The following is a 27,030-nucleotide window of genomic DNA, read 5'->3' as shown; positions in this document are numbered from 1 at the left end:
CAACTTCACTTCACTTCATACTGTAGTTACTCACTATACCATCCACATTTGTTTCATACACTTGCCTAAACATTGTATTTCATAATAAAACAAAGTAAAATTATCCTAAAATATTTGAACTTTACATATATTACATAGAAAATGTCTCCAAAAATCTCAACCGAACAGACTGTATTGTACTTTCCCATATGGCTTTTGCTTTTCCCATGCAGTATTTGCTTTTTTTTCACTTTTTTGGGGAAGTTCCACAAGTCTGCTCTATGCCATTGTAAAGGAGAAACAGACTTTTCCCTTCCTGTGTAGACAAAAGCCTAGTTCTCTCCTACCATGTCTTTCTTCCCTGTGAGTCTCCTCTACTACTCACAGAAAACACTTCACTTCTGGGCACCCAATGTGTGCAGGCTTTTCCCTACACCAGGCAATTCTCTGTGACACCAGCTGGGGTGTCCTACAATTTCTCAGTTCTGACACTGTGTACTTGGAGATAGGCTCAGATATTATCCTAGCATTACCTGTGAGCTCTCTGGGCTGTTCTTTAGGGGATTTTATGAAGCCTTCATCACATGGGAATGATCCATCATTAATTCCAATTTTGCCCTTCTCCCTTCACAAGAGAATGGGAGGAATTGAGAGTTCTAAACCTCTAATAATGGCCTGGCCTTTCTGGTGACCAGACCTCATTCAGGAGCCACATAGGGTCTGAGTCACCCTATTAGAACAAGACACTTCTGTCATCCACAAAACTACAAGGAAGGGTTTCAGGAGCTGTGTGTCAAGAACAGAGGTCAAAGACCAATAACAGAACAAAAGATGTTCTTACCACCAGGGTGACAGAGGCTAATATATATATTCTATTATCTCACAGCCACCATCTTCTATAGGTGAAACCCACTGATACTAACTTCAGTCCCTCAGGTCACATATGACAAGCCTAATCTGAGTCTTTGGATTCTAAAAACACCTATTATATTCCAGGGACTTTCTCTAGGCAACTGCCCCTCATTTCTCCCATCCCAACAAATATACTTTCCCAGGTGAAAACGTAGCACCCATGGATATCATTCCAGGTCTCTAGGGTAGCTTCAAATGTGAGCATCTTCCTTTAAGTATGGTACCCAGATGGAAACATATTCCAAGTACAAAAAACCTAGAGGAAGCTCATTAACCATGTCTTCCGTTGTGTACCCTCTCCCCCACTTGTAAGACTGAAGATACTGCAGAGAACATGGGCTTTGAAGCCACAGGACCCGTTTTAATAGTAGTCATTGTTAGCTGAAATGTCTCTGAGCCTGTTTGTGTCACCTATAAAAAAGTGTTCTATTCTCCACAAGCACATTATGAGAAAGAAAAGAGCAGTTTGTAAGTGCTTAACCGTGGACTTAACGTTAAGCTGACGGAATCTCTTAGCAGTCACATCAGTCTTCAACTGTTACTACATATTGGTCAGAGTTCACAGAACCAGACTCTAGCTAGTTTAGCAGTATTTAAACTTTACTGAATTCAGAAATAATTTATACCATGACCCAGTAAACACGTGCACACGTAAGTATGTAATTCAAATAATCTTCACAGAATTTACCCATCTGACCTGTTGTCCTCTGCTGTATTTCTGTTCAGTATTTTTTAACACGTTATGACCCACTGAGTTAATTTCATGACTCACTGATGAACGATAACCCATAGTTATATTTCCAAAGTAATGGAAAATACTATTAATACACTGCAGGTATAACATGGCCTAGGGAACCACTGGAACAGAAGAAATAAACTCTAATCCATGCTTCCAAAACTGGGCAGCGAAGAGTTGCCAGCTCCAGACATTCTATCTGTGTGACACCCCCCCTAAAAAATGGCGCCTCCTGAGCCTCGCACTAGGGCATCTGATTGACAAAGCCTAGCTGACACCCAAAGTCCTGGTGCAGAGGGGTTTGGGAAATGCAGTAACGGAAAGCACACCAGAAACCGCAATAGATGATGTTAAACCAACTTGTATGGCTGAGACATACTTACTCAGATACTTGGTTTGGATAAACCCAGTGGTCTAGGCATACCTCCTTACATCTATTTATCTGTACTAAATTGTATATTTTCTTGGACAGCCTATTACTGCTACTTCAGTGAGGCAAATTCACATTACTAAAATTTACTTGTGTGCTTAGTCGCGTCCGACCCTGTGACCCCATGGACTGTAGCCTGCCATCCTTCTCTGTCCATGGAATTCTCCAGGCAAGAATCCTGGAGGGGCTTGCCATGCCCTACTCCAGGGGATCTTCCCAACACAGGGATCAAACCCAGGTCTCCGGCATTGCAGGCAGATTCTTTACCATCTGGGCTACCAGGGAAACCCCAATAGAATGAAATTCAGAGCAATAAACCAAATGGAGATTCCCAACTCACATTTTCTTTCAGAAATAACCTGTACCCAGTTAACCTGGGGTCTACCAAAAAGGAAGATTAAAAAAAAAAAAAAAAAACAGGGAAAACTTAAGAAAAAAAAAAGAGGATTCTCTTCTTTCCAACCTCATAAAGAATCTTAAGTTTAGAAAAACACTTTTTACATCACTGAAGAGAAGGGAAGAATTAGCAAAAACTTCTTTTTATTGCTGTTTAATTCAGTTTATGCAATAATTTCTATCTGTGAGAATTCAAATTTATTGAATGAAATACATTGCTTATGATATTCAAAGCATTTTAAAAATAAGTTACTGAAAGGGTAGTATATAATGAATTAAACAATACAGATTTGGGGATAATTGATGTGCATTTAATTTAAAAAAGAAACGGCATGAGTTCACAAACAGTTCACTAAACGCAGAAAAACAAAAGGAAGTAGGTTTCTATAGGATCCCAACAGAGGTACCCTTTCCTTAAGCATAAGAAAACCAAATACTTTTAGAAGCTGAAGTGTTAAGTTTACAGAAATGCAAAACACCAAAACACATTGAAGCAAAGTCTTTATTTTCAAGAAAAAAGTACATTCTCATTTCCTGTTCTCGGCATAAGTTTTAATTATTTCCAGTGGAACCAAAGCCTCCTGAACCCCTTTCAGTGTCATCTAAAATCTGAAAAGACATAAAGATAGTGAGCCGTATAGTTAATTTTAGATCCTCTTTCAAGTCTCTCCAGCTCTCAGTCTGTAAAAGTTTTATTCTTGCTATATCATTCCTTCGAAAAGGAGATTACAGAAAATTAAAATTTTTTTAAATGTTCCATAAAATACTGAATAATACCAAAAAAGCTAAGGGAATAGTAAATTTCAGTCTATTTAAATGGTTTACTATTCAAAGTAATGCGATATAATAGCCATGGCAAACATTTTAAGAAGTTCTACAACTAGGATTTTAATTTTGCTTAAAATAGGACTAGTCAAATATTCTACTACAGGTGGTCTCCAACTTAGAATGGTTTGACCAACGATTTTTCAACTTGATGGTGTGAAAGTGATATGCATCTGGTAAAAACCGTGCTTCAAATAATGAATTTTGACCCTTCCCTGGGCTAGTGATATGCGATGTGATCCTCTCGTGATGCTGGGCGATGGCAGCGACTGCAGCCGCCAGTCAGCCATGCCATCACAGGTGAAATGCTGATAGTTTCTGTGCTCATACAACCATTCTATTTTTCACCTTCAGGACAGTAGTCAATAAATTACATGAGATATTCAACACTTCATTATAAAACAGGCTTTGCATTAGACGACTCTGTCCAACTAGGTTAATAAGTGCTCTGAGCATGTTTAAGGCAGGCTAGACTAAGCTATGATGTTCAGTAGGTTAGGTGCATGAAGTGTATTTTCAACTTAAGGTATTTTCAATTTACAATGGCTGTATCAGGATGTAATCCCATTGTTAAATTGAGACAGATCTGTATTTAGTTACCGATAGCATATTAGATCCTCAAATTTTTATTTTTCCTTCACTGAAGATGTTATCGTGTATTCCCTAGTCAGCTTTTATAATACTTACTTGAACTTCCTCTATTTCTGGGTAAAATATCCGTTCACAAATGAGCTGTGCAATTCGATCACCCTTTTTGACTTCAAAGGAAAAAAAAACAATTTATTACTGATACTTTATTGATGCATTCTCTGTATCCTGCCTTACACAATACAATGAGAATCAGAGGAGTTAATATGTGCTATTTAGACATATTTAATACATAACCCGGAAAACTCATTACATTGATGTGATTAGATATATTTAACATACCTTCAAACTTCTCTTTGCCAAAATTAAACAGGACAACACCAACATTCCCTCTATAATCTTCATCTATGACACCAGCTGGAGAAAAGAAACATGATCTTAGCTTAGTGTGTGGTACCGAGGACTGCTGCTAAGTCGCTTCAGTAGTGTCCGACTCTGCGACCCCATAGACGGAAGCCCACCAGGCTCCCCCGTCCCTGGGAGTTCTCCAGGCAAGAATACTGGAGTGGGTTGCCATTTCCTTTTCCAATGCATGAAAGTGAAAAGTGAAACTGAAGTCGCTCAGTTGTGTCTGACTCTTAGCGACCCCATGGAATGCAGCCTACCAGGCTCCTCCGTCCATGGGATTTTCCAGGCAAGAGTACTGGAGTGGGGTGCCATTGCCTTCTCCGAGGACTAAGGGTATATAATTACCTCCAAATCATTCCTATGTAGCTCTGAAAGTTTTATCCTTGCAATGAATATGTGAATCTTGCTCTGCTACTATGTAAAGCCTCAAAGCTAAGAAATATTACTAAAATGCAAATATACTTAGTCGCTCAGTCGTGTCTTACTCTGCGACCCCATGGACTATAGCCTGCCAAGCTCCTCTGTCTGTGGGGATTCTCCAGGCAAGACTACTATAGTGGGTTGACATGTCCTCTTCCAGGGGATCTTCCCAACCCAGAGACTGAACCCAGGTCTCCTGCATTGCAGGTAGATTCCTTACCATCTGAGCCACCAGGGAAGCCCAAAATTCAAATAAGAATTTTGAAAGTGGTCCTAATTTTACAACCTGTCATCCTTACAAATGGTGACCATTAACCTACTCTAAATTGGGAGTAGGTGCTTAGCGTCTCAGCCAAGATATCCTTAATTGCTCTCTTCCAATCCTACTGTCTATCTGCTGCATACCTGCCAAAAGGACTAGGAGAAAATTACGATTTGGGTTTTAAAGGCTTTTCCTGGTAGCAGCTTCCCACTAATATCCAGACTGAAATATGACTGAGTCATAAATAAAAATGTCAAAAAGCCAGAAGATCTGTGGTGGAATAAGTCGATGCTGACACTGTTAAGCAGCAGTCTAGCAAATATCAGAACATTCCATTTTTATAATGAAAATGGAGCTGAACTGTTCACTTCACATTCTTCTTCTCCTTTCCATTTGAGCTACCATCCTTTGTTAAGAGCATGATCTCTCAGAAGACATTAGCACATAAGCTTAATAATGAGTATAATTTTATACACAACTGGGTGTAATTAGAACCTGTTTGAGATTATAAACACAAAGGCAGCAAATTTTTGCAGGAGGATCTTGAGCCAGGGCCCTGCCACAGCCCAGAGAAGTACATCTACCCAACTTGCTAGCATTTATCTTTGGGCCAAGAATCCAAAACCGTCCCACAAACACAAGCACAGATAATGTAGGTGCACCAAGTCTTCTCATTTCCTTTTTAAAAATTAAGACATAATTCACAAGTCAACATTTTTTTAGTGTATTCAGTGCTGTGAAAACATGACCACAATCAATTTTTGAACATTTTCATTACCCCCAAAAAGAAACCCCTTAGCTATTAGCAGTCACTTTCCTATCCCTATCTTTCCCCTCAATGCCTATTTCCTTTTATACATGTTAATTCTTCCCCTTCAGTTTGTAAAATGCTAGACAGGATTCATGTGAATCTAATTAAATGCAGCTCTATGTCATATCTTACATCTTCTTAATACCCCCCTTCTCTGGGGCAACAAAAAACTCTTATCAAAGAAGAAAAAAAAAGAATCAGGAATTTAGTTCAATGGGTACCAATGCTGGTTGGCTAGACTCATAGTTATTTGAAGGTCAATTGAAAAAAAAGTTGGTTTTATTTTTTTCTTTTTTAGAACAAGAGTAAGCATTCACTTTCAATTTTCTCATATAGGGAAAAAAAGGGCAAAATTAAAAAAAAATAAAAAGTTCTATCACAGGGAAATATACTCAGAAAAACTAACATTTTAGATTTTTCCAGTGGATTACTGTAGAAGTTTAGATGAACCCCTGTGCTTTATGAATGAATTAGTAGGGCTAAGTGAAACTGAACTTAAAATACTTCTTACAAGGTTCCTGACATAAGACTTAAGAGTCTGAATTAAAGATAAAACAAAAGTGGCTGAAAGTGGTTCATATCATGTCTAGACTGAAGGAAACAGTCTATTCTTTTCTGGTTCTACATCAATAAAACTTTGACCAACTCAAAGAATACTGAAGCCTGGCCTCTTTCCCCCACTGACAGTTGATCATTAACTTAGTCCTTGGTATTTACTGAAAGAATGGATATAAAGATAGGACCAGCTGTTTTCTATATTATCTAGATGCAGAAAGTTTCAGCTGCAGGAATGGCTCAGATCAGAGTTAAGGAAGGAACCCCTCAGCAGCAGGTCATTCCCTGCTTCCCATGCTGGAACAAATGACCACAGGAGGCTTTGGCATCTCCAAGTGGGAGTGCTCAGACTAGCACTCATTCACCTAGGGTGCCTTAGATAAAGACCATGTGTGCTGACTTCTGAATTCACTTCTCTACTAGAAAATTTTTAGAGTACCCAAACAGTACAAATACATATAAAGTAAAAGCTAGTAATGCTTCCCAACTCTCCCCCTCAGGCAGCCACATATTTTACACTTTTTTTTTCACCTAAAATAGCATAGCTATCCTTTGAGAGTAACATATCTGAATCTTAGTCATTCTTTTAGATCCAAGATATGGAAATACAGCACCATGATTCCTATGTAACTATTTTCTTATCTATCATCAGACATTCGGTCGTTTTTACATTTTTCCTATAATAATCAAAACAGTCCTTTAAATATGTCCTTGTGTATTACTGTATTGTATTCTCACCAAATAGTTTCCCCCCCCCCAAAAAAAAGCACTTTTCTGGGCTGAAAGGTGTGTATATTTAAAATTTTAATGGATATTGCTAGATAACTTTGCAAAGAAGGTATAGCAATTCAAATTTCTATCCATGATATTTAAGAATGCCCATTTCCAAGCTCTCTTTTAACGCCAAATTGAAGCAATCTTTTTAATTCTGGCCAATATGATGAGTAAAAGATGGTATTTCATGGATTTATTTACACTTCCCTGATGACTAGTGAGAGGCTGGGCTTTTTTACCTCAATATGTTTGTTCCACATTTGTATGTCCTCTTCTATATTTTATAATCGGTTTTTTCCCCCCTTATCTGTTTGGATATTTAACTCTTCTTCATATGACTTGCAAGTATTTGTTTGTTTACTTTATGGTGTCTTCTACAATACCAAAACACCATACATTTCTAAAGGAGTCCTATCACACATATGGTTAGATGTCTTGAATTCCTCAAAGCCAGGTGATCTACCTAGACTGAAAGAAATTAAGTCCTTTCAAGTCAATTAGAATGTATGACAGAAAAAATGGTCCTTAATTACTCCTTTTTAAAAAAGCATGAATGCCAACAGTATTAAAAAATCTAATAGTTCCAAGTTCATTTATTACTTGTTAATCAAAGGCAACTGACCGTCAAAAAAAATACAAGACATTCCTTTCGTACATAAGGGACAAAAACATCAAGGGTATTTCTCTTCATGAGAAAGCAGAAAGTATTTTGAAGTAATCACTGGAAAAATCATGCATTGGAACTGGCAGAGTGATTAACTGACTTCAGGCAAAAGTTTTACTGTGTCAAGACTTTGGCACGTCATTTGTTGGAAACCTTCTTTACTGAAAACTATCCACACCTACCAGATGTGAATTCTGAACGGAATCCTGCATACTCAACTTTTCCCTTTGACCCTTATTTACAGCCTGGGATTTCTAACAATATCCCTCTTTGAAATAAAAACTGTGGCCAACTATGATAAATGTGTGCCTAGGAGACATTTTTAAGATACTCTGCATCCAAGAACACACCACAATGTGACTGTGTGCATAATACCACAGGAACCACCAGGCAAACTAACTTTCCATTGCTTTGACATGAATTTTTTTCAGAGGATTGTTTTAAATAGAGCAAAAGTTAGTAACAAAGTCAGAAAAAGTTTCCATGTTAAAAAAAAAAATCATAGAGGACAGAAAATATGTAGCAAGCAGTGTTAGCGGTTTAGATACATTATAATTCAATCCTCCCATCTTTCAGGGCAAGCACACTAATTTTCATTTTACAGATAAGGAAACTGAGGCTCAGAAAAGTTAAGCAATAACTAGCAAGTTAGTGACAAAGTTAGAGCCCAAATCCAGTTGTTATTCCAAAGCCCATGTTCCTTTCATAACCCTTTGAAACTTATTTAAAAATACCATATTTTATATCCTTAAGTTATCGTTTTAAGTGACCTTACTACTGCTGCTGCTGCTGCTGCTAAGTTGCTTCAGTCGTGTCCGAATCTGTGTGACCCCATAGATGGTAGCCCACCAAGCACCCCCGTCCCTGGGATTCTCCAGGCAAGAACACTGGAGTGGGTTGCCATCTCCTTCTCCAATGCATGAAAGTGAAGTCGCTCAGTCGTGTCCGACTCTTAGCGACCCCATGGACTGCAGCCCACCAGGCTCCTCCATCCATGGGATTTTCCAGGCAAGAGTACTGGAGTAGGGTGCCACTGCCTTCTCCGAGTGACCATACTAGACCTTGTAAAAATATTCTTGAAAGTCAAGCATAAATTAGCCCAGGGAATTCTCTACCCCAGAGGGCTATCCATCTCTGTTGAGTTATATTCAGCTCCTCTTCCCTCTCAAGAGCTATTTTTGGGCTCCTGTTTTACCCCACAGCACCACCTAGTGACACTACAGGGAGATGGCCCAGGGGCAGGCCTCAGCCAGAGAGGGAACAGTAAGTTAATTCAGCGCAGAGCTAGGTTGGTAGACGGACAGGGCAGGGTGATCCACGGCTTTTAACTGCAGTGGAAAGAACAAGGGGATTGGAATCATATGGATGGATTTCAGTTTCTAAAGAGGCAACTTGGGCCCATTTCTCAGTCAGTTTCCTTTTCTATTAAAAAGCAGCTTCATAAAAACGGCAGAAGGTGGAGAATTTAACATATTCACGCATCTGAGGGCTAAGAGGCCTTGTTAGAGAAGCACTAACTACAATTGCTTAAATAATGATATAAAAGCATTTCCTTTCCTTGTAATAACAAACTTCCTTCTGTGAACAGTCATTTTTGGACTAAATGCAGATTATCACCAAACCAAGGCAAAATCCTATCTGTCAGATAGTGTCTAGCTTGTTAGTGAAATAACAACATTTCACATAATGATCATTAAAAAAGTAGACATACTCAAATAGCATTCAAAACTGTATCAGAATCATCTTTTACTTAGGGACAGAAATTTCTAAAAGGCAAGATACAACAGAAACCATTTTCTTTTCTTGATAAAAATAAAATCTGTCATTTGATTACTGCAAAAACAAAGTAAACACTTGCAAATATTTACAGAATAAAAATGTAAATATATTACCTCCTACATCTATGAAGTGTTTTGCTGCCAAGCCAGAACGAGGAGCTATAAAACAAACAAAAAGAAATCGACTATCTTAAGAAGGGCAATACTGAACAAAATTGACATAATCTAAGCATGTCACTCTCATCCCTATAACATCTGTATCTTATCCTTAGCAGACAGTTCTGAATTTAAAATGTATTTATCACACTGTATGATCAAAGTAGAAAAGTTTAGAAAAATGTTGACAAGGTTTAATTCAAAACCAACTTAAACCACTCCAGTATGTCTTTAGGCAACTGAGGATAAGTGCTGAAGCTGTGGTCTGCAGGAAAGAAATGGAAAGTGAACAAGTGGCAAAAACCATAGATGATGCTGTCCAGAGCAAAAACCATGGACGATGCTGTCCAGACGTTTGGTCACAAAGGGAGGACGATAGCTGACACGGACATGGGGCAGAGGAAGGGACTTCAAAAAGATAGGAGATCCGAGCATGTTGCAGTATGGATAAGAAGGGGAGGGGCATAAACCCAACCAGAGTAGCAGAGGTTAACCTTGAACTTGGGACTCCTACGCAGAATTCAGATGCCAAAAGACAAATCTGAATGAAACAAATGAACCAGAGTAAGAAGGTAAGTTTATACCTTACTCTTGCTGACTTGAGCAACAGGCCTACCATTAATTATCCTAACTTCTAGTATTTTATTCCAGAATAACTTAAATCAGGCACTTTGTCGGTAAATGCTACCCCTTCCCGCCTTCACTGTTATTTCACCCCATCTCCTAATCCACCACCCTCCCCCCCCCACCCCCCAGTACACTAAAAATGTCGTCAGTGCAGCCAAAAAGATGGAGAGAGAGCTCATTTCAGTTTTCTTTTAAAGGCTCAAGTATCAGCAGTTCTCAGACTCCAGCTAACAAGATCCCCCTGGGATCACAGTTCCATTTTCTCCTTTATGTTCACCCTGAAGTCAGTCAGCAAGTAATTAGACTCTTGAAAAGAAGTTTTAAACTCTTTCTACAGTGACAACTGACTTGCTGCAGAAAAAAATCAAACCTGTTGGCTTGCCCTGCATTTTATCCTCTCTCCTCCCATGATGAGGCCTTGTCCTCTAGTGCACTGAAGAGCATCCCTTTCCTAGCACACCTCATGGGAGGAAACCCAAGGGGGAAAGGCTAAGGGCCCGATATCCTCAGGGGTTAGAAACTTTACTTATATCAGTGATATAAGAGGCCATGTGCCATTATCTTAACCCTGCATCTTTATTCTTATAAAACAAATAAACATCTTCACAAAGAAATCTGACTCCATACGCCATCTAATGCCTGAAGGGAGGATCGGTGGTAAGACTGGAAACATCACCTATATTTTCAGTTTTTCTCAGTGAACAGTTGTGAGAACAACCTCCTAGGCTAATGTGAGTGTCCTAAAACCTTAAGTAAGGAATCCGGGGGAGAAAAAAAAGCAAAGAGAGGCTAATGTAGCTACAAAAAGGAAAGTTTTCAAGTGACTGCAACTGCCATTGCAGGTGGCATGTCTTTATTTTAGGACACAGGCCAAGCAATATCCCTTCCCTCATTTATACACCCCGAATGAACGTAAGAAGAAAGAACCGATCACAAAGGAAGAGCATGACAAATGGTTATGTGTCTCAAGTCACTTACCCACTCTTCCATAGCACCCAGAAGGAAGGGCTATCTGAATGTCAGTTTTCACAAGCACTTTCTCCATCGGTGGTACTGTGTAATCATAGGCACTAGGAAAATAGTGAAAGATAACAGGTATTTAGATATAGTAATTCTCTGAGCATTCTTTGGTAAAAGAGGTGACCACCTGTAAACGTAATTTCCTTTGAACAAAATTGTGTTGGCAAAATGAGATAATTTTTTAGCAGGAGGGGGCTGAAAGGCAGACTTTAGATTGTATATGATTCACTAACATGGTACAAAAAAAGATAAAGAACGAAGAAAGGCAGATAATAGCAAATAATAGCTAATATTTATTAGGCCATTACTCTGTCCCAGGTACAGTTCTAAGTCCATTGTACAACTCATTTTATTCTCACAACAATCCTCTAGGCATTAGGGAAAATGTACAGAAGAAGGGAGAAAAAGGGGTGGGGAGCAGCATGAATGGGGGGAGGGGTGTGTCCAGCTGCGCTGCATCTGTTCTGCACTTGTAGTTGACCAGGCTCACCAAGCGGTGGCTGTGAACTTCACTGGCTGAGGCAGAGAGGTGACCACCGTGAACAGGTCCTAGAGATGGGCACTGCCCAGGAACTGATCCTCTAAGGTCCACCCACCAAACGCTGCTACTTTGCTATCACTGTAGCGCCCTCTTTGCTAAAATTTAAGAGATTTTACAATAAGCAGAACTGGAAGTTACTTTGGAGCCCTTGAGTAAGACTGGTAAAATGCTGCTGTGTCTTTACTTCTTTCACTGGAATTTCCTCTCTTGAAACAGTGAAAACGCTAATTTATTGAAGAGATGAATTATGTCCACGTCAACATACAAAGTCTTATGTTTAATAGGATGTTTATAAAGTACCCTAAATTAAGGTCTCTTCGTAGACTCACAACAGTGCCCAGCTGTGGAGCAGTTAATCTACATCACTATTTTTATTCATGAAATAAGGGACTGAATTGTATCCCATTCAGCTGCATCAGTCTTACCTCACTTTTTCCTTCTTTCCTCCCACTATCATCACATACGCCTCTCTCCTCTTTTCCTGTACTTACAACTTATACCAGTGGTTCTCACATTAGAATTACCTGGGATGCTTTAAAATAAATCCTAGGCTTGGGAGTTAGTCATGTAATAAACACTGTCTCCCCTCCAGTATCACTTTTCCCCTACCTTAATGGTTTGAAGAAGTGGGGACAGTACTCAAGGGGTTAAAATACAAACAAACAAACATTGAATTCTGGGTCAAAAACTCTATTCTGTTCAAGCCCTTGGGCAATCAATTCATCTCTTCACAAACTCCCACATCTGTGAAGAGTAACACTCATCTACTTCAGGATTGCTGTATTAAATAAAATAGCACATGGGACAGCTTTTAGGACAGGTAAAAAATGCTGTACAAAAGAGGTGGTAGTATTAACTAACATTCCTACTTTTCATATTCAGACTTTGGGCAAGTCCTTGGGGGGAACTTAACTTACTAACCCTTAAAGCAGAAGCAACTTCCACTCATCTTTCCTGGGTATTTTATTACCTAAGAACCTCGGCTCCCAGCATAGCTTTTCTTTCTACTGACCACAGTACCACTCTCAGGCCACTACTTGAAGGCCAAAGTAGGCCTTCTTCATCTCTACCTTCCACTTGGAAAGGACGCAAAAAATGTTGCAAAATAAAATAACACCGGGGCGGTCGTTTATTGCTATTTACCATTCCACACATCTGCCCAAATCCGTACTGAATTTATGCTAAAGAGGAAAGCTAAAATTTTCAACATTAAAAAAAAAGCAGGACTTCCGTGGTGGTCCAGTGGTTAAGACTCCAGTCTTCCACTGCAGGGGGGTGCAGGTGCCATCCCGGGCTAGTGAAACAGGATCTCACGTGCCACGCCGTGGGCCCCCACTTCCCCAAAAGGCAAAAACCCTATATAATGCAAAATGCGTTTGTTTCTGCACTTTTCAATGACTATTTCAAATTGCAGCAGCAAGCCGGCATGTAAGCTAACCTGAGAGCTCTATCACTCGGAAATTGGGACTTCTCTGCGCGAAGTCCGGACCATGGGATAGAAGGCGAGCCTCCGGGCCCGGGCCGGCCTTCCTCCGGGGCGCGGGCGGACAGGGTGCCCACTCACCTGTATAGGTCGTAGCCCGCGGCGCGTGCGGACCCCTTGGTGGGGGCTGTGGCGTGCTCTGAGAGCCGGGCAAAGCGGAGACGCATATCTCCCGCCTCCGTGGCCCGGGCCCGCTTGCTGGGGGAGACGACTTGTGCCTCTTGAGAGCAGGGCATGGCAGCGTAGAACGTGGGCACAAGCGGGAGCAGGGGGAACAAGAGAGAGAGAGAAAGAGAGCGCGCGGATGAATTCTAAACTTCCCGCCAACCTCGCCCCGCCCCCGTCCCCTATCCCCCCCGGACCAACCCACAGTCAGTGCTGAGAAGGGAGATAGGACTCAAATTTGGGGCTGGAAATCTTTCTCAGAAGACAGATTTGGGAACGGAAAATACGGAGCCTCTCCAAACTTTGTATACTCAGTGCCTAGATCCAAAACCAGTGGCAGCTTCTGTGGCCTTCCCCTCATCCCCAAATAGAAAACCACCCTCCTTCCCTGTGAGGGAATTCGAATGGACTGGCTCCCGCGCCGCTAAGGCCGCGCGCCCTCCCATTTGCCCCTCCGCCTGAAGCCCGACAACTTCCTCTGGGCCAGCAGATTCCCGCTCGGTGCCGGGCGCGGGGGCCGCCAGCCGGGCTCCCTGCCTCCCCCCGCCTTGGAAAGCGTGTGCTTCCAGCCTGGGTCCCGACATTACTGGAGCCGCGGCCACCTCGGCTCAGCTTGCGGCCGCTGGAGAGCAGCCGGAGCGCCGGGAGCAGCACGGATCCCCGCGGGGTGGGGTCCGGGGGCGGGCCTGGCCGGGAGAGCCCCGCGGCCTCCGCCCCGGGCCGTGCGCGGCGCGCGCTGTTAAACACCGAGCGGAGCAAAGACGGAATGAAGTGGTGGCCGAGCACTGGGCGAGGGCAGAGGGAAGTCATCTGCCCGAGTTTGGGCGCAGCTCGTGCGGGCGCGCGCCAGCCCAATGACCTCGGAAGCAGTAACTGCCGCCGTCTGACGAGGGGCGCACGGAGGCGGCGCCTGACAGCCCTCGGGCTGGCGGCAGGCCCTCCCGGGAAGCTGCGCTCTCGGCGTCTCGAATCTCGCGGCCGCCTTTGCCTCGCCCTCTCCCTCTCTCGACTCGCACCTTTCATCTGGCGCCGGTTTTCCGAGGTCCCGGCCCTGCGCTCTGCCGGTTTATCTGGGGCGGCGCCGCCCGCGGCCATGATTCGCCAGGTTCCAGTCTCGAGGCACTCCACTCCCCCCACCCTCTGCAAAAGGAACGGAACCGCATCACGATGCCCATGACGGGCACAGCGCTCAGTGCTGCGCCCTAGGCGATGGGCAAGGCAGCGAGTTCAGTTTCCTTCCAACACAGAGTGCAGGATGGGATTGTTGTTTATTCTCAGAGGGGCTGGGGATACCAGAGTCTTGAGGATACCACGGGGACATCTCAGTTGAAATCTTAGCACTCTTGGATGACCCCACAGGAGCACAGAGGAGAAACGCTGTGGCTGTATTCGAACAAAGGTCCTGGGCCACGCTGGTGTAATTTACAGTGGGGATGAGTAAATAACTTTTCAGGTAATTTAAAATTGATTTTTCTAGGGTTCAGGTATCTTCACTTATGTCTGGAACTGACGGTAAAGTCTCAAATTGTAATGCATTTTGTCAAAAGAAATACAAACCTGTAGGGCAGTTAGGAAAATGACAGAAATGTTAGGGTATTGTTGGGGAAGTTTTCGGACTTCATTGCTTTGCCTTTCTTTACAACCCCCACCTTTTCAGTCTCTTACTGGCTCTTCCTCTTAAATGTTGGAATTCCTCTGGAAGAGATTATGGGTTATGCTCTATATAGTTTTCTCCCATGGCTTCAAATATCTATACTCTGAGGACTTACCAAGTTTATATCTATAGCAACGTGATCTAGGACTTCTTCAACCGCCTCTAGAGCCATCCTATGACTCACTTCTGTTGCTCAGGGCCACAGTTTCTAGACCCACCAGTCTTTCCTGCCTGCAAGTCTGTACACATCTTTCCTTGGTTTATGCCTTTTCAAGTCTCACTCATCTGAGAAAGACCCACCCTGATAAACAACTAAAATAGTTACCCTTTTTTCCCTTCACCACCATTCTAGCACACCTTTTTTTTTCCCTAGTCACACAACTTCTTGCCACAGGCTGTGTCTCTTCTTTGTATTTATTTTCTCATTCATTGTTTATTTGCTGTAGTGGACATAAGCTGCATAAGGACAGGGACCAAATGTGTCTTCATTCACCATTGTATTCCTGGGGCCTGGTTTAGTGCCTGGCTCAAAGTGTTGCTTGAGAACTATTTGATATATAAATGAATGAATGAGTGATGAGTGATCTCATTCATTATATGCATGAATGAATGAGTGATGAGAGCTCCTTCATTATATGAATAAATGATAGATCTCAGGTTCCATCCAGACCCTGTATATGATCACTTATCAAAGTCTTACGATTTTTCTATTTTTTCCATTCTTTTAATTTTTAATCAAAAGGTTTCTTTCTCCATATAATGCTTTTTCATACCTACAATGAACAACATCAATCCCTTTCCAGTCCCTCCATGAATACAGTCTCTCAGCTCTCACTCAGGGGCAATACTTTCAACTATTTTTTTGACTTTTTCTATTGGTATTTACCTCCCCACCTGTGCCCAAATTATACGTTGCTATTTAAATGGCCTAGAAATTACCTTGTGGATTAGAGTAGTTGAGAATTAAGTCTTTTAACCTCCTCTCCACTGCTTTCTGTTCATAGTTTTGTAATGATCTTCTGTATAAGTCAGCAGTTAGTATTTACATTATCGTGACTAGTAAATATTGACTGGGGACAATATATGATTATTTCTTTTTTTTTACACCTGTCACCTTCAAGTTAATAATTGCCTTGTTTTTCTGTCTTTTTATTGGTGATGGTGTTTTTGCTTCACCCACTGCTTGTTTATTCCAAATGTTCAGAGGATTCTATACCTCAAACATCTATCACTTCAGATGAAACACTGAGATGTAAATCTCCAATCAGTTCCAATTTTCCTTCCCTCACCCTATTCTCTTGCTCTCATCTGCACAGATGATCTAGTCCTGCTGAATAGCTGACATCCTGGGACTTCACTTTGTGCCTGTCTTATATTGGAGTCCTGGTCTTATGGATCTAGTATTTTCTTAGTTTACTTCCTCATTTTGCTGAAATACTTTCTCTAGGAATTTTCTAAGAAAGTTTGCATTAAAGGTAGTTTGAGTCTTCGCATATTCTAAAATATAGTAACTGTAATGTTTCCCTTTACCCAGGCCCACACAAAAATCTCACTTCATTCATGAAACTTCCTTAGAGCCAGTAATAAACCCTGCCTTATCTTTTATAACACTTACCGTATCATTCATTAGCCATATACTCCCATTGTGCAATTATCTCAAGTACATGCATTTTATCTTTCACATTAGTTAGAGTCATAAATTTTTATGAATCCTTCAAAGCACCTACCTCAGTGTTTTACACAAAAATGATTTGTTTGGCTCCTTATAATACCTAGCACCAAGGAAGTATTCAGCTATTTCTTCTGTTAATGTGGAGACTGAAAGTTTTATTAATATCACTTTCCATCTGAGTTTATTTTATATTGAAAAGAGAAAAGGGCATAATCCAACTGAAAAAGAGTAACAGGTTAGGGATCTGAACCACCAAACATTTGAAGAATATTCCTTATGACAACTGAAAAATAATTTTATATAAAATTACATACACCTTAAATTCAGGATACTACAGTAAAGAAGAACTAAATATATTCTAGCCATAGTTTATTTCATGCCATATGTTTATCAGAATATAATTATCTTATCAGTCATGGTGATAATTTACTTCAGTCTTGTGCCAATGTGAACCTACTGAGAATGCAAGTCTACTGTATAAGCAAAGTTGTCCTTTCTGTCTTTGCTATCTTAGAGATTTTTCACTTTTTAACAAGGACATACATGATGATTACTTTATATTTCACGTATATTCTAAGTGTTTTATAAATATTAACTTGTTTAATCGCAACAGCCAGAGAAAACAAGTGCTGTTACTATCCACATTTTATGGATGGGGAAATCAAAGCACACAGAGGTCAAATAATTTGCCTAAGACCACATAGCTCACAACCAGAGACAGAGCTAGGATTCAACTTCAGGTTGAATTTGACTTCAGAGACCTTACACTTAGCCACTCTCTGGGTTTATGTATGCCTAATGAGACTATGAAACTCTTCTTAATACTGAGCCTGGCTGTGTTCTCCAGGTCAGGGAAAGATGTGTGTGAAAAATTAACCAGGCGTCCTTAGTGTCACAGTTGATTGTGCCCACCTTATTGAAACATGTCTTCACCAAGCCACACTCTGGTTTTCTTCCCACCTCACCTACTGTCTTTTCAATCTCTTTTTTGTAGCCTCTTCTCTTTTCAACCTTTTCTCTTGCTCAAGATAAAAAGCCTTGTAGAGTCTTTCTTCCTCCCTCTTTCAGATCTTTCCTTATCTAAAAATAGTCTGCGAATATTCTCGCTGTTCTGATTTCCTAATAGTCAAGGCAGGCTAAACATTTGCTATATTAAGACCATGCATGTGTCCCCAGATCTACTTCTTTTCCTAAGTCTGGTTTTATAAATGCTGGTGATAAACCAAGTCTGATTTATATGATGCATCTTGTGTGTGAAATGTCTGTGACTCTAGGTATCTGATCAATCTTGAGAAATGATAGCACGGCTAGTGTGACAATGTTTGAAGATAACCATTGCTAGTTTGATGATTGCCAGTTGCCATTAAGTGAATTGTAAAATTTTTAAAAATAAATAAAAATAGTCTTCTAAGCACTACCTAATGTTTTACCCTATTTGATTTTTCTTCAGAGCACAATATTATATGAAATTATTTACATACTTATTTCACATGTATGTTTCTTGTACTAGCATGTAAGTTCCATAATGGGTTTAAATTTATCTTAATTTGGGTTCCTTTAAAATACTGTTTTCTTTTTACCTCTTCTTGTCTTCTTTTAAATTTTATTATTAATTTTGTTTAAATTAATTAATTATTTCAGTTTTACTCTCTGATTCTGTTGTTTTAGATAAGTTAAAACATGCATGCTTAATCCATCATTTTTTAAGATCTAAAACAAAATTATTATCTTTTTCCTGGATAACATAGGGAACTTAGAATGCTTTAACTTCATTAATTTTTTTTTGGCATACATACTGTTATTGTCTAGTATTTTAAATGCATCTTTTCTTGAAATCTAATAAGCATTATTATTACTACTTTTTACAGTCATTAAAATGTTTGTCCATACTTTCATCACTTTCTTTGCTTTTCTTTCTGCATCTCAAACATCCTCTCAAATCTCTCAGATTACCATCCTTTTGCTCAAACTTTCCATGTAGGTGAACTTTCTCAGTTTGGGTTAATTTAAACGAAACTCTTGAACTCTTCTTCATGGAAGAGGTGAGAATATTAATGTGAAAGTATCATAATGCCCCATAACTGCACAATTCTATAGCTGAATTTAGAACATCTGATTGTGGACCAAAATAGCTCATTTATCATGCCACACTTAACCTTGGCTAGAAATATGTGCAAGCCAAAAAATAACAGAAGCCATACTTTGGGTTATGGTACCAAAATTTACAACTTCCCCTTAATTTCAAGCCCAGAGTTTTTTTCATTTAGGACAAGAACCAGTTAGCCTGAAGATGGTGAGTTGTAGCCTATCTTTTGTAAAAGGGAAATTGGAATAAAAGAGATGGAAAAGAACCAGTATACAGGCAGATCGGTTTCAGTAAAAAGTATATGTGGCTCAGTGGTAAAGAATCTGCCTGCAATGCAGTAGACACCAGTTTGATCCGTAGTTCAGGAAGACCCACTGGAGAAGGAAATGGCAATCTACTCCAGTATTTTTGCCTGAAAAATTCCATGGACAGAGGAGCCTGGGAGGCTATAGTACATGGGGTTGCAAAAAAATTGGACATGACTTAACAACTAAATGACAACATATGTATAACTATCTAGAAATTCATTCTTTTAAAATTGTTTGGTCCCTAATGCCATCAAGAGGACTCCTGGAATGTCTTTTGTTCCTCTGAGAGTATCTATTTGAAAACACTAAACTACCATATATCTTGTGAAACCCACAAGACTGTTCCTTCAAGGCTCTTGGGACGAATGCAAAGATCAGAAAAATATATGTAGCCTTTCAATTTCATAAAATCAGCACATGGATCTTAAGTACGTAAGTAGCTCAGAAGATTGACACTAAATTGAGTGACTGTTAAGAAACAATGAGAAACTAGCCAATAGTCAACAAAAGCATTTATTGCTACAAAACTACTTTGGACTAACAAATTACTGCCACAAAAGTTCAAGGGAATCAGAATAGTTAACGTACAAACTCAGAACTATGCACTGGGTTCTCACTATATACTGAGTACACGATCTGTTAATTAACATAATCATGAAAAGCTGACTCTGAATTATGCCATTGTGTGTAGGAGTACCAGAAGGTGAAATTTCTGTGATTGTAGTCACACAGAAGGACTATTGTTACTTCATTTTAAAGCATCATCAACTTTTCAGGAAGCAAATAAAACAGATGGCTTAAGAGCAGGGTACACATGAGAATCAGTTAAAAAGCTTGCTCAAACGCACACATCCAAATCCCACTGCACACTGACCAAGAATCTCCAGGGTGATTCTCGTTGCCCACACTTAGGACCACTGCTTTAGGGAATCTATTTCTAGAAAATCTGTTGTAGTCAAGACTTGCCGGAAAGAATATCTTCACATTTAACCAATATTACAAATTTTACCAAACCCACTGTACTCTAGATCATTTTAATCGAGATTCCATTACCTTACATATAGAAGCAGGTCCTAGGTCTTTGTTCTTAATGATATATGTGTAGTATAATTTTACTAAGAAAATTTGCAGACCAGGCATCTTTCAGAATATCTGCTTGTTTCTTGGTTAAGCCATATAGAGGCCATTAAAACTGGTCACAAAAGGTGCCCCACCAACAGTTAGATAGGACTAAAAGGCTGAAACTTACTGTAGAGTGTAAAATGAAAGTTTAACCAACAAGAAACTTGATATATTTGACAATTTTGATTGCAAGATTACTCAAAGAGGAAAGGGTTAGAGGAGGGTGGATTATATGGACTAAACTGGACAGTTGTCTGAGAACTAAGTCAGCTCTAAGAGAGAACTAAGTCTGTCTCTCTTGACTCACGTGATCTCTTTCAAATCATGTCTCCCTCTTTCATCTTTGAAGAGCACCTGATTGCTCTCGGAAATTAGCTATATAATATATTGTCATGTAACTGTCCCTGCTCACTAACCCCTGGTTCAGAAATTAGTTATATTGTCCATTCTGGCTGGAGCACAAAACCAGTTTCATCCCAGCAAACCGACTGGTTTTATCAGCAGGGCAGTGTAAGTGGTCAACATTGCAAGACTTTATAAACCAACCAGTATATTGCTGTTGTTCAACATGTTTGGTGATGAAGCCCCAGGAAAATTCTGCTGACCAGTCTCTCCAAGGAATCTTTCTGGGTCATTTTCAGCAGTATTCACTAACCTTCCACTTTGAACTCTGGCAGGTCCAGAAGAGGCACTTTAGACATTCTGATATTTATAGGAGCTTAGTTTGAAAACTAAGCTTACTCCTTGGAAGAAAAGTTATGACCAACCTAGACAGCATATTAAAAAGCAGAGAAATTACTTAGCCAGCAAAGGTCCATCAAGTCAAGGCTATGGTTTTTCCAGTAGTCACGTATGGATGTGAGAGTTAGACTATAAAGAAAGCTGAGCACCGAAGAATTGATGCTTTTGAACTGTGGTGTTGGAGAAGACTCTTCAGAGTCCCTTGGACCACAAGGAGATCCAACCAATCCATTCTAAAGGAAATCAGTCCTGAATGTTCATTGGAAGGACTGATGTTGAAGCTGAAACTCCAATACTTTGGCCACCTGATGCAAAGAACTGACTCATTTGAAAAGACCCTGAAGGCAGGAAGAGAAGGGGACAACAGAGGGTAAGATGGTTGGATGGTATCACGGACTCAATGGACACGAGTTTGAGTAAACTCCAGGAGTTGGTGATGGACAGGGAGGCCTGGTGTGCTGCAGTCCATGGGGTCACAAAGATTCGGACACGACTGAGCGACTGAACTGAACTGAGTTTGAAAACATTGCCATTTGTAGACCCTTGAACAATAGAGTGATAGTTGACAAGAGTTTGGGGAGTAAGAATTACTGTGATGACCTAGATATTTGAGAAGCTGGAGAAATTGAAAATTTTCTATTGTGTTAATCCAAGCTTGAGGTGATGAAGACTGTGTATGTTTTCACATTGCTGCTGTAACAAAATAACCACAGCAAATTACCTCAGTGGCTTAAACAATACAAATTTATTATCTTCGGTTCTTTACTTTGGAAGTCTTGCATGGGTCTTACAAGGCTAAAATCAAGGTGTTGGCATGCAATCCTTTGTCGAAGAGGGAACCCATTTCCTTGCCTTTCCCAGCGTCCAGAAGCTGAGCACATTCCCTGCCTTATGACCTCCACCCTCCATCTTTAAAAACAGCAGCAGCGGTTTACTCCTCATGCTGCTGTATCTCTAGTTCTCTGATTGTAGTTGGGAAAGTTTCTCCACTTTCAAGGAGAAAGTGGTTAGACTGGACCCACCCAGATAATCCGGGATAATTCCTTTATCTCAGAGTTAGTAATCTTAATGACTTCTGTCAAGTCCCTTTTACCATATAAGGTAATACACGCATTTTCCAGGGGTCAAAGCGTAGATGTCATTGGGGGCCATTACTATGTTTATCATAAACACCTAGAATGGATATTTTAGACAATCAATAGGACTTCCCGTTCAGCTGGATTGATGGACCAAAGAGTCGATTTGGTAGGCTTCCCAGGTGGCATCGTGGTAAAAGAATCCACCTGCCAATCCAAGAGACACAAGAGATGTGGGTTCAATCCCTGGGTCAGGAAGATCTCTTGGAGCATAAAATGGGCAACCCACTCCATGTATTCTTGCCTGGAAAACTCCATGGATAGAGGAGCCTTGTGTCCATGGGGTCACAAACAGCTGGAATATGAATGAGCATAGTAGCAGCAGAGTCAATTTGTTATGGAAATAGGGTAGAAGAGGTAGGAGAAGATCAAGTATTAGTTGTTCAGGTAACTACACCCCTGTCCAACCAGTCTAAGACATATGAAAGTCTGTCTGCCTGCTGCCTTTAAGGGAAGCACCTGGTTGTTGTGAAAGCATGGGTGTCTTGTGGAAGCTTCCAGATCTGAGATCAATAAGCCTTACGAAAGCAGACCTTTTTTCCCCCCAAATGTTCCCAGGAATAGGATTAATATCTCACCTTCTCTGAAAGCACTGATGCCTCTCCCATTGGCACCCAGTTGCCAGAAAGCATCTGCCTCTTTTTTCTCCTCTTCCCTCACATGGGCCTGGTCTTGGTCAGGCTTACTCCCTGGATGGAGCAAACGGAAGGGCACAGGGTATGGAGAATGACTGCAGATGCAGAAATCGATGCTGGGGCCACACTGGAATTGGTCTGCGAGTGGAAGACCCACGGGATACTTGATTTGGGTGGAGGTGAATGGTGTGGCCATCATTCTGAGTAGAATGTGAGCGCTGCAGTCTTTCTATAACACTGAGGGTGGCTCCAGGAAAAAGGATGCCTAGTTAAGACACTACCTCAGACAGTTCTGATCTCTTTATTTCTCAGTCTCCTTGGTTGCACCTGATTTCCTCCATGACATTAAACAACTGCTGTATGATTTTTCTGTTGGTAGCACACAATTTTTCCAAATTAAAAAAAAAAGACAGGAACAAAAAGGTTATGCTTTTTATCTGTGTCTGTGTAAACAAACCCAGTAATTACCATAACTCAAATTGCTGCTGAAACTCTCCATGTTTTAATGTGCACACGGTTGCTCTTGCTATTAAATCTCTGCATATATCCTGGGAAGTTAATCCTGAATTAGGAAACAGAAAAACTGATTAAAATAAAACTGGGCCAAGTCCATGATTTTTATATTCATAAGATTCAAAATTTCTGTGAGGAAATGTGCGATGCAAATTGAATTATCTTCCAGAGTAATAATAAAAAAAGAAACCAAGACAATGGTAAAATATGGGCATCCATGCAGAGAGATGTATGAACTAGGCTTGCTGTGGTTTGGCTGATTGTAATTTAATATTCTATCCCTCTGAAACCTGTTCTAACCTGGCTGCAGAAACTCAGTTCTCTTCAATATGAAGTGAATATTACCTAGTTTTGATGTGGCAATATTTCCTCAAATTCTACACTTTTATCAAAAGAGGTTTTTCACTGAAGACTGTTAGTACACACAAGTGTTCTAATCGCTGTCTTTCCTGATTGCCTTTAGGACAAAAGAGCAGTTGTACATGTTCAAAGAGAAGACAGAAGGGTGAAAGTTCACTGTTTTTGTGCCTATTGGCATTGGGTAGGTGAAACTGAGTATTAAGGAAATAATGTAGAAAATTCAGGTCTCCACATTTTCTTTTAATGTTTAATCACTGAGTCAGATCCGACTCTTTTTGAGACTCCATAGACTGTCGCCTGCCAGGCTCGTCTATCCAAGGAATTTTCCAGGCAAAAATACTGGAGTGGGTTGCCATTTCCTCCTCCAGGGGATCTTCCTGACCCAGGGATTGAGCCCATGTCTCCTGCATTGGCAGGTGGGTTCTTTACCACTGAGCCACCAGGGAGCCCTTTATTTTAATGAATTGGGTAAATTTTCAGGTCTCTACTACATATCTTTCTTTATTCCCTCTGTATCCAGTCTTATCCCTCCCTGTCCTGCTTTCTGCCTGGGGAGGCTGACCTGTAGGGACTTCGTCAATGAGCTCTCTCGCTCTCCGGCGGCTTGCATTTGGGTTTGGCAATAGAGAACCCCAGCAGGAGGTCAGAGGTAGAGGGGAGGGGAAAGGCAGAATCCCTCTGGGTAGCGGTATCATTCTACTAAAGACAGCTGCTCTTGTCGTGGCCGCCCTTTCTCCAGGCTCTGGAAACTGTTTTCTCTCCCTTTCCCTTCAGGCCTAGTGCTGTTACAAGCTTCAAGGTGCTGTACTACCCGGTGTGGTTTTGGTTTCCCATATCTTGTGAAACCTTTATAAATACCCTTTTGGTAAACATTCCTCAAATTTTTCCAACTTGACTGAACTCTGTTTCATATTTCAACCCTTACAGAGACAGAATCTGATCCACCTAACGCTGTATCTAAATTCTTCTCACATCCTGGGGGCCACCAACATCTCATACCAGAACTGCTAAGTAATATTGCTGCCTCTACTTTTTAATGCTCAAAATCTAAAAGCTTCTCATCACAAATATAATAAAATCCAAATTCCCCACCATGACCCAGGGCCCTTTATATTCAGACTCTTTAAAAAAAAATTATGTATTTATTTACTTTTGACTGTGCTGGGTCTTCATTGCTGTGCAGACTTTTCTCTAGGTACAGAGATCGGGGGCTAGTCTCTAGTTGTGGTAGACAGGTTTCTCATTGGGTGATTTCTGTTTTGCAGAGCATGGGCTCTAGGGCACGTGGTCTTCAGTAGCTGTGGCTGCTGGGCTCTAGAGTACAGGCTCAGTAGCTGTGGGGCATGAACTTTGTTGCTCCATAGTATGTGGGATCTTCCTGAACCAGGGATCAAACGTGTGTCTCCTGCATGGGCAGGCAGATTCGTTACCACTGAGGCACCAGGGAAGCCCTAATCAGACTCTTAACATTCAGCTTCAACTTGAGTCACATTCGTCACCTAGGCTCTGCTGCTGCTGCTGCTAAGTCGCTTCATTCTCTTTTGTCTAAGGACCTTTGTCCATGTTGGTCACTCTGCCAGGAGTCTTCTGCTTCCTGCTCTTCTTATGGTTAGCGCTGTCAAAGACAAAATGATGAATCACTGAGGAGATGGATTTTATTCAGGCTGTGGCAATAGGGGAAACCCTCAGATCTGAAGATTGGAGTATGCATTAAGTTTGCCGTCGTTGCTGTAACAGACCATTGCAAAACTGGTGGCTTTAAAGAATAGAGAGCTATTCTATTATAGTTCTGCAGGCCAGAAATCTGAATTGAATCTTAGTGTGGCTAAAATCAAGATGTTGGCAGGACTGTGCTGCCTATGGAAGGTCCATGCGAGACTGATCCCTTCCTTTTTCCCACATCTAGAGCTGACTTCCTTGTCTCATGGTCTCTTCCTCTGCTTTCAAAGCCAGTGATGTAGTATTTTTTCTCTGACTCTGCTTCTATCATATGGCTGCCTTCTCTTTTATCCACAATTTTCTGCTTCCGCAACCCTCCTACAAGGATACATGTGATTCTACTTAGGGTCCAACCAGATAATCTGGATCACTGTCTCACTCAAGCTCATTAACAACATCTGTGAAAACCCTTTCTCCATGAAAGGTAAGATATACATAGATTTCAGGGATTAGGACATGAATACCTTGTAGGGCCCTTATTGAGCCTACTGCACCATGTCTCAGCAGGGGGATTGTACTAGATTTTATAGGGAGGAGCAGACAAGTTACAGGTGGAGTCATTTATAGTTGGGATTTTTTTTCAATCAAAGAAGCTTCAGTGAAACAGAAAATGTTCAGCTGGTTTCAGGGGAACAAACAATTCTAATCTTGGCTAATTATTCATAAGACAAGAAAGTTAGAGATCTCTGACTGTGTCGACAAAAGGGGAACGGTCTGGGTTTGGTCTTATCACCAAAAATGGGAGCCATTTACAAATCTTATGGGAGTCATGAGAAAGAGTGGACAGCAAGCCTTATCTAAGCTTTGTGGGGAGTGATGGCTCATTACAGTTAGTAATTTTCTAGAACACAAAAGGATGGGGAATTTGGAGAAGAAAATATTGAGATTTCTTAATCATCATTGTTTTCTAGGATCCAAGGGGGTCACATAAAAGTTCAGCACTGTCATCATCTTCTCATCCTTAAATCTATAGATGCCCTCCCTTCCAAATACTCTGTGTAAGTACTGCCCTTTCTGTTATTCTCTGCCATGCTTTTCTCTTTATTTCCTTCACAGTATTTTTCATAATCCATAATTATTTTATATGCTTGTTTGCTTGTCTTTCTATACCATAAACTTTTTGAGACCAGAGAAGATGGTTATTTTAAGAGCTTAGAACAGTGTGTCTGCATATCTTTAGAGCCTGGCACATTTTGGTTGAATTGACCAAAGAGACAACACCAGATGGCCAGCAAACTCATTGGTAGTGAAATAAATGAGGATAAAAATAATGGTGAGATAAACAAGGAGAGACATTCTAGGCAGCAGGACCCACATATTCAGAGACACTCAGTGGAGGGTGTGGAATGTGGTACATGGCTGGCATGGGTTAGGGCTGAGGCTGCTGGGCTTAGCTCCACCGTGAGTCAAAAATCAGACCTCCAAGGGAGTGGCGGGGGAATACTTCCTATTCCTCTCAGTGCCTGCATCCATTCACCCTTCCAACAAATCTTTCTGAATGTATTCAGTTTGTTAGGCACTGGTCTAGCCTTTGGGGACAAAGCATAGAACAGA

At 40.8% G+C, this 27,030-nt stretch overlaps 1 protein-coding gene and 1 non-coding gene across 2 annotated transcripts; one reads left to right on the top strand and one right to left on the bottom strand.

Moving 5' to 3' along the window:
- Positions 1–2,988: 2,988 nt before the first annotated feature.
- Positions 2,989–14,625, bottom strand: DUT (deoxyuridine triphosphatase). Its single transcript, XM_068965784.1, has 7 exons — positions 14,593–14,625; positions 13,447–13,583; positions 11,300–11,391; positions 9,653–9,697; positions 4,209–4,283; positions 3,966–4,036; positions 2,989–3,062 (listed from the first exon to the last, which is right to left on the bottom strand). Exons 1-7 carry the CDS (start codon positions 14,623–14,625, stop codon positions 3,006–3,008), a joined length of 510 nt encoding a protein of 169 aa, XP_068821885.1. The 3' UTR covers positions 2,989–3,005.
- Positions 14,626–17,947: 3,322 nt separating this feature from the next.
- LOC138074730 (small nucleolar RNA SNORA72) lies at positions 17,948–18,079 on the top strand. The gene has a single exon (XR_011144543.1). It is a non-coding gene; the product is annotated as a small nucleolar RNA SNORA72 (small nucleolar RNA).
- Positions 18,080–27,030: the final 8,951 nt, after the last annotated feature.

Source organism: Capricornis sumatraensis, chromosome 2 (assembly GCF_032405125.1).
Source record: "Capricornis sumatraensis isolate serow.1 chromosome 2, serow.2, whole genome shotgun sequence".
NCBI classification, from domain to species: domain Eukaryota; kingdom Metazoa; phylum Chordata; class Mammalia; order Artiodactyla; family Bovidae; genus Capricornis; species Capricornis sumatraensis.
This window is presented reverse-complemented; position numbering and strand designations above follow the sequence as displayed.

Excerpts from the sequence above, each read along its gene's own strand:
- DUT (XM_068965784.1), bottom strand. The coding sequence starts at position 14,625 with ATGGCCGCGGGCGGCGCCGCCCCAGATAAACCG. Across the intron at positions 4,037-4,208 it reads TGGCAAAGAGAAGTTTGAAG|TCAAAAAGGGTGATCGAATT; the intron begins GTATGTTAAATA and ends TTTCCTTTGAAG. Across the intron at positions 3,063-3,965 it reads CAGAAATAGAGGAAGTTCAA|ATTTTAGATGACACTGAAAG; the intron begins GTAAGTATTATA and ends ATGTCTTTTCAG.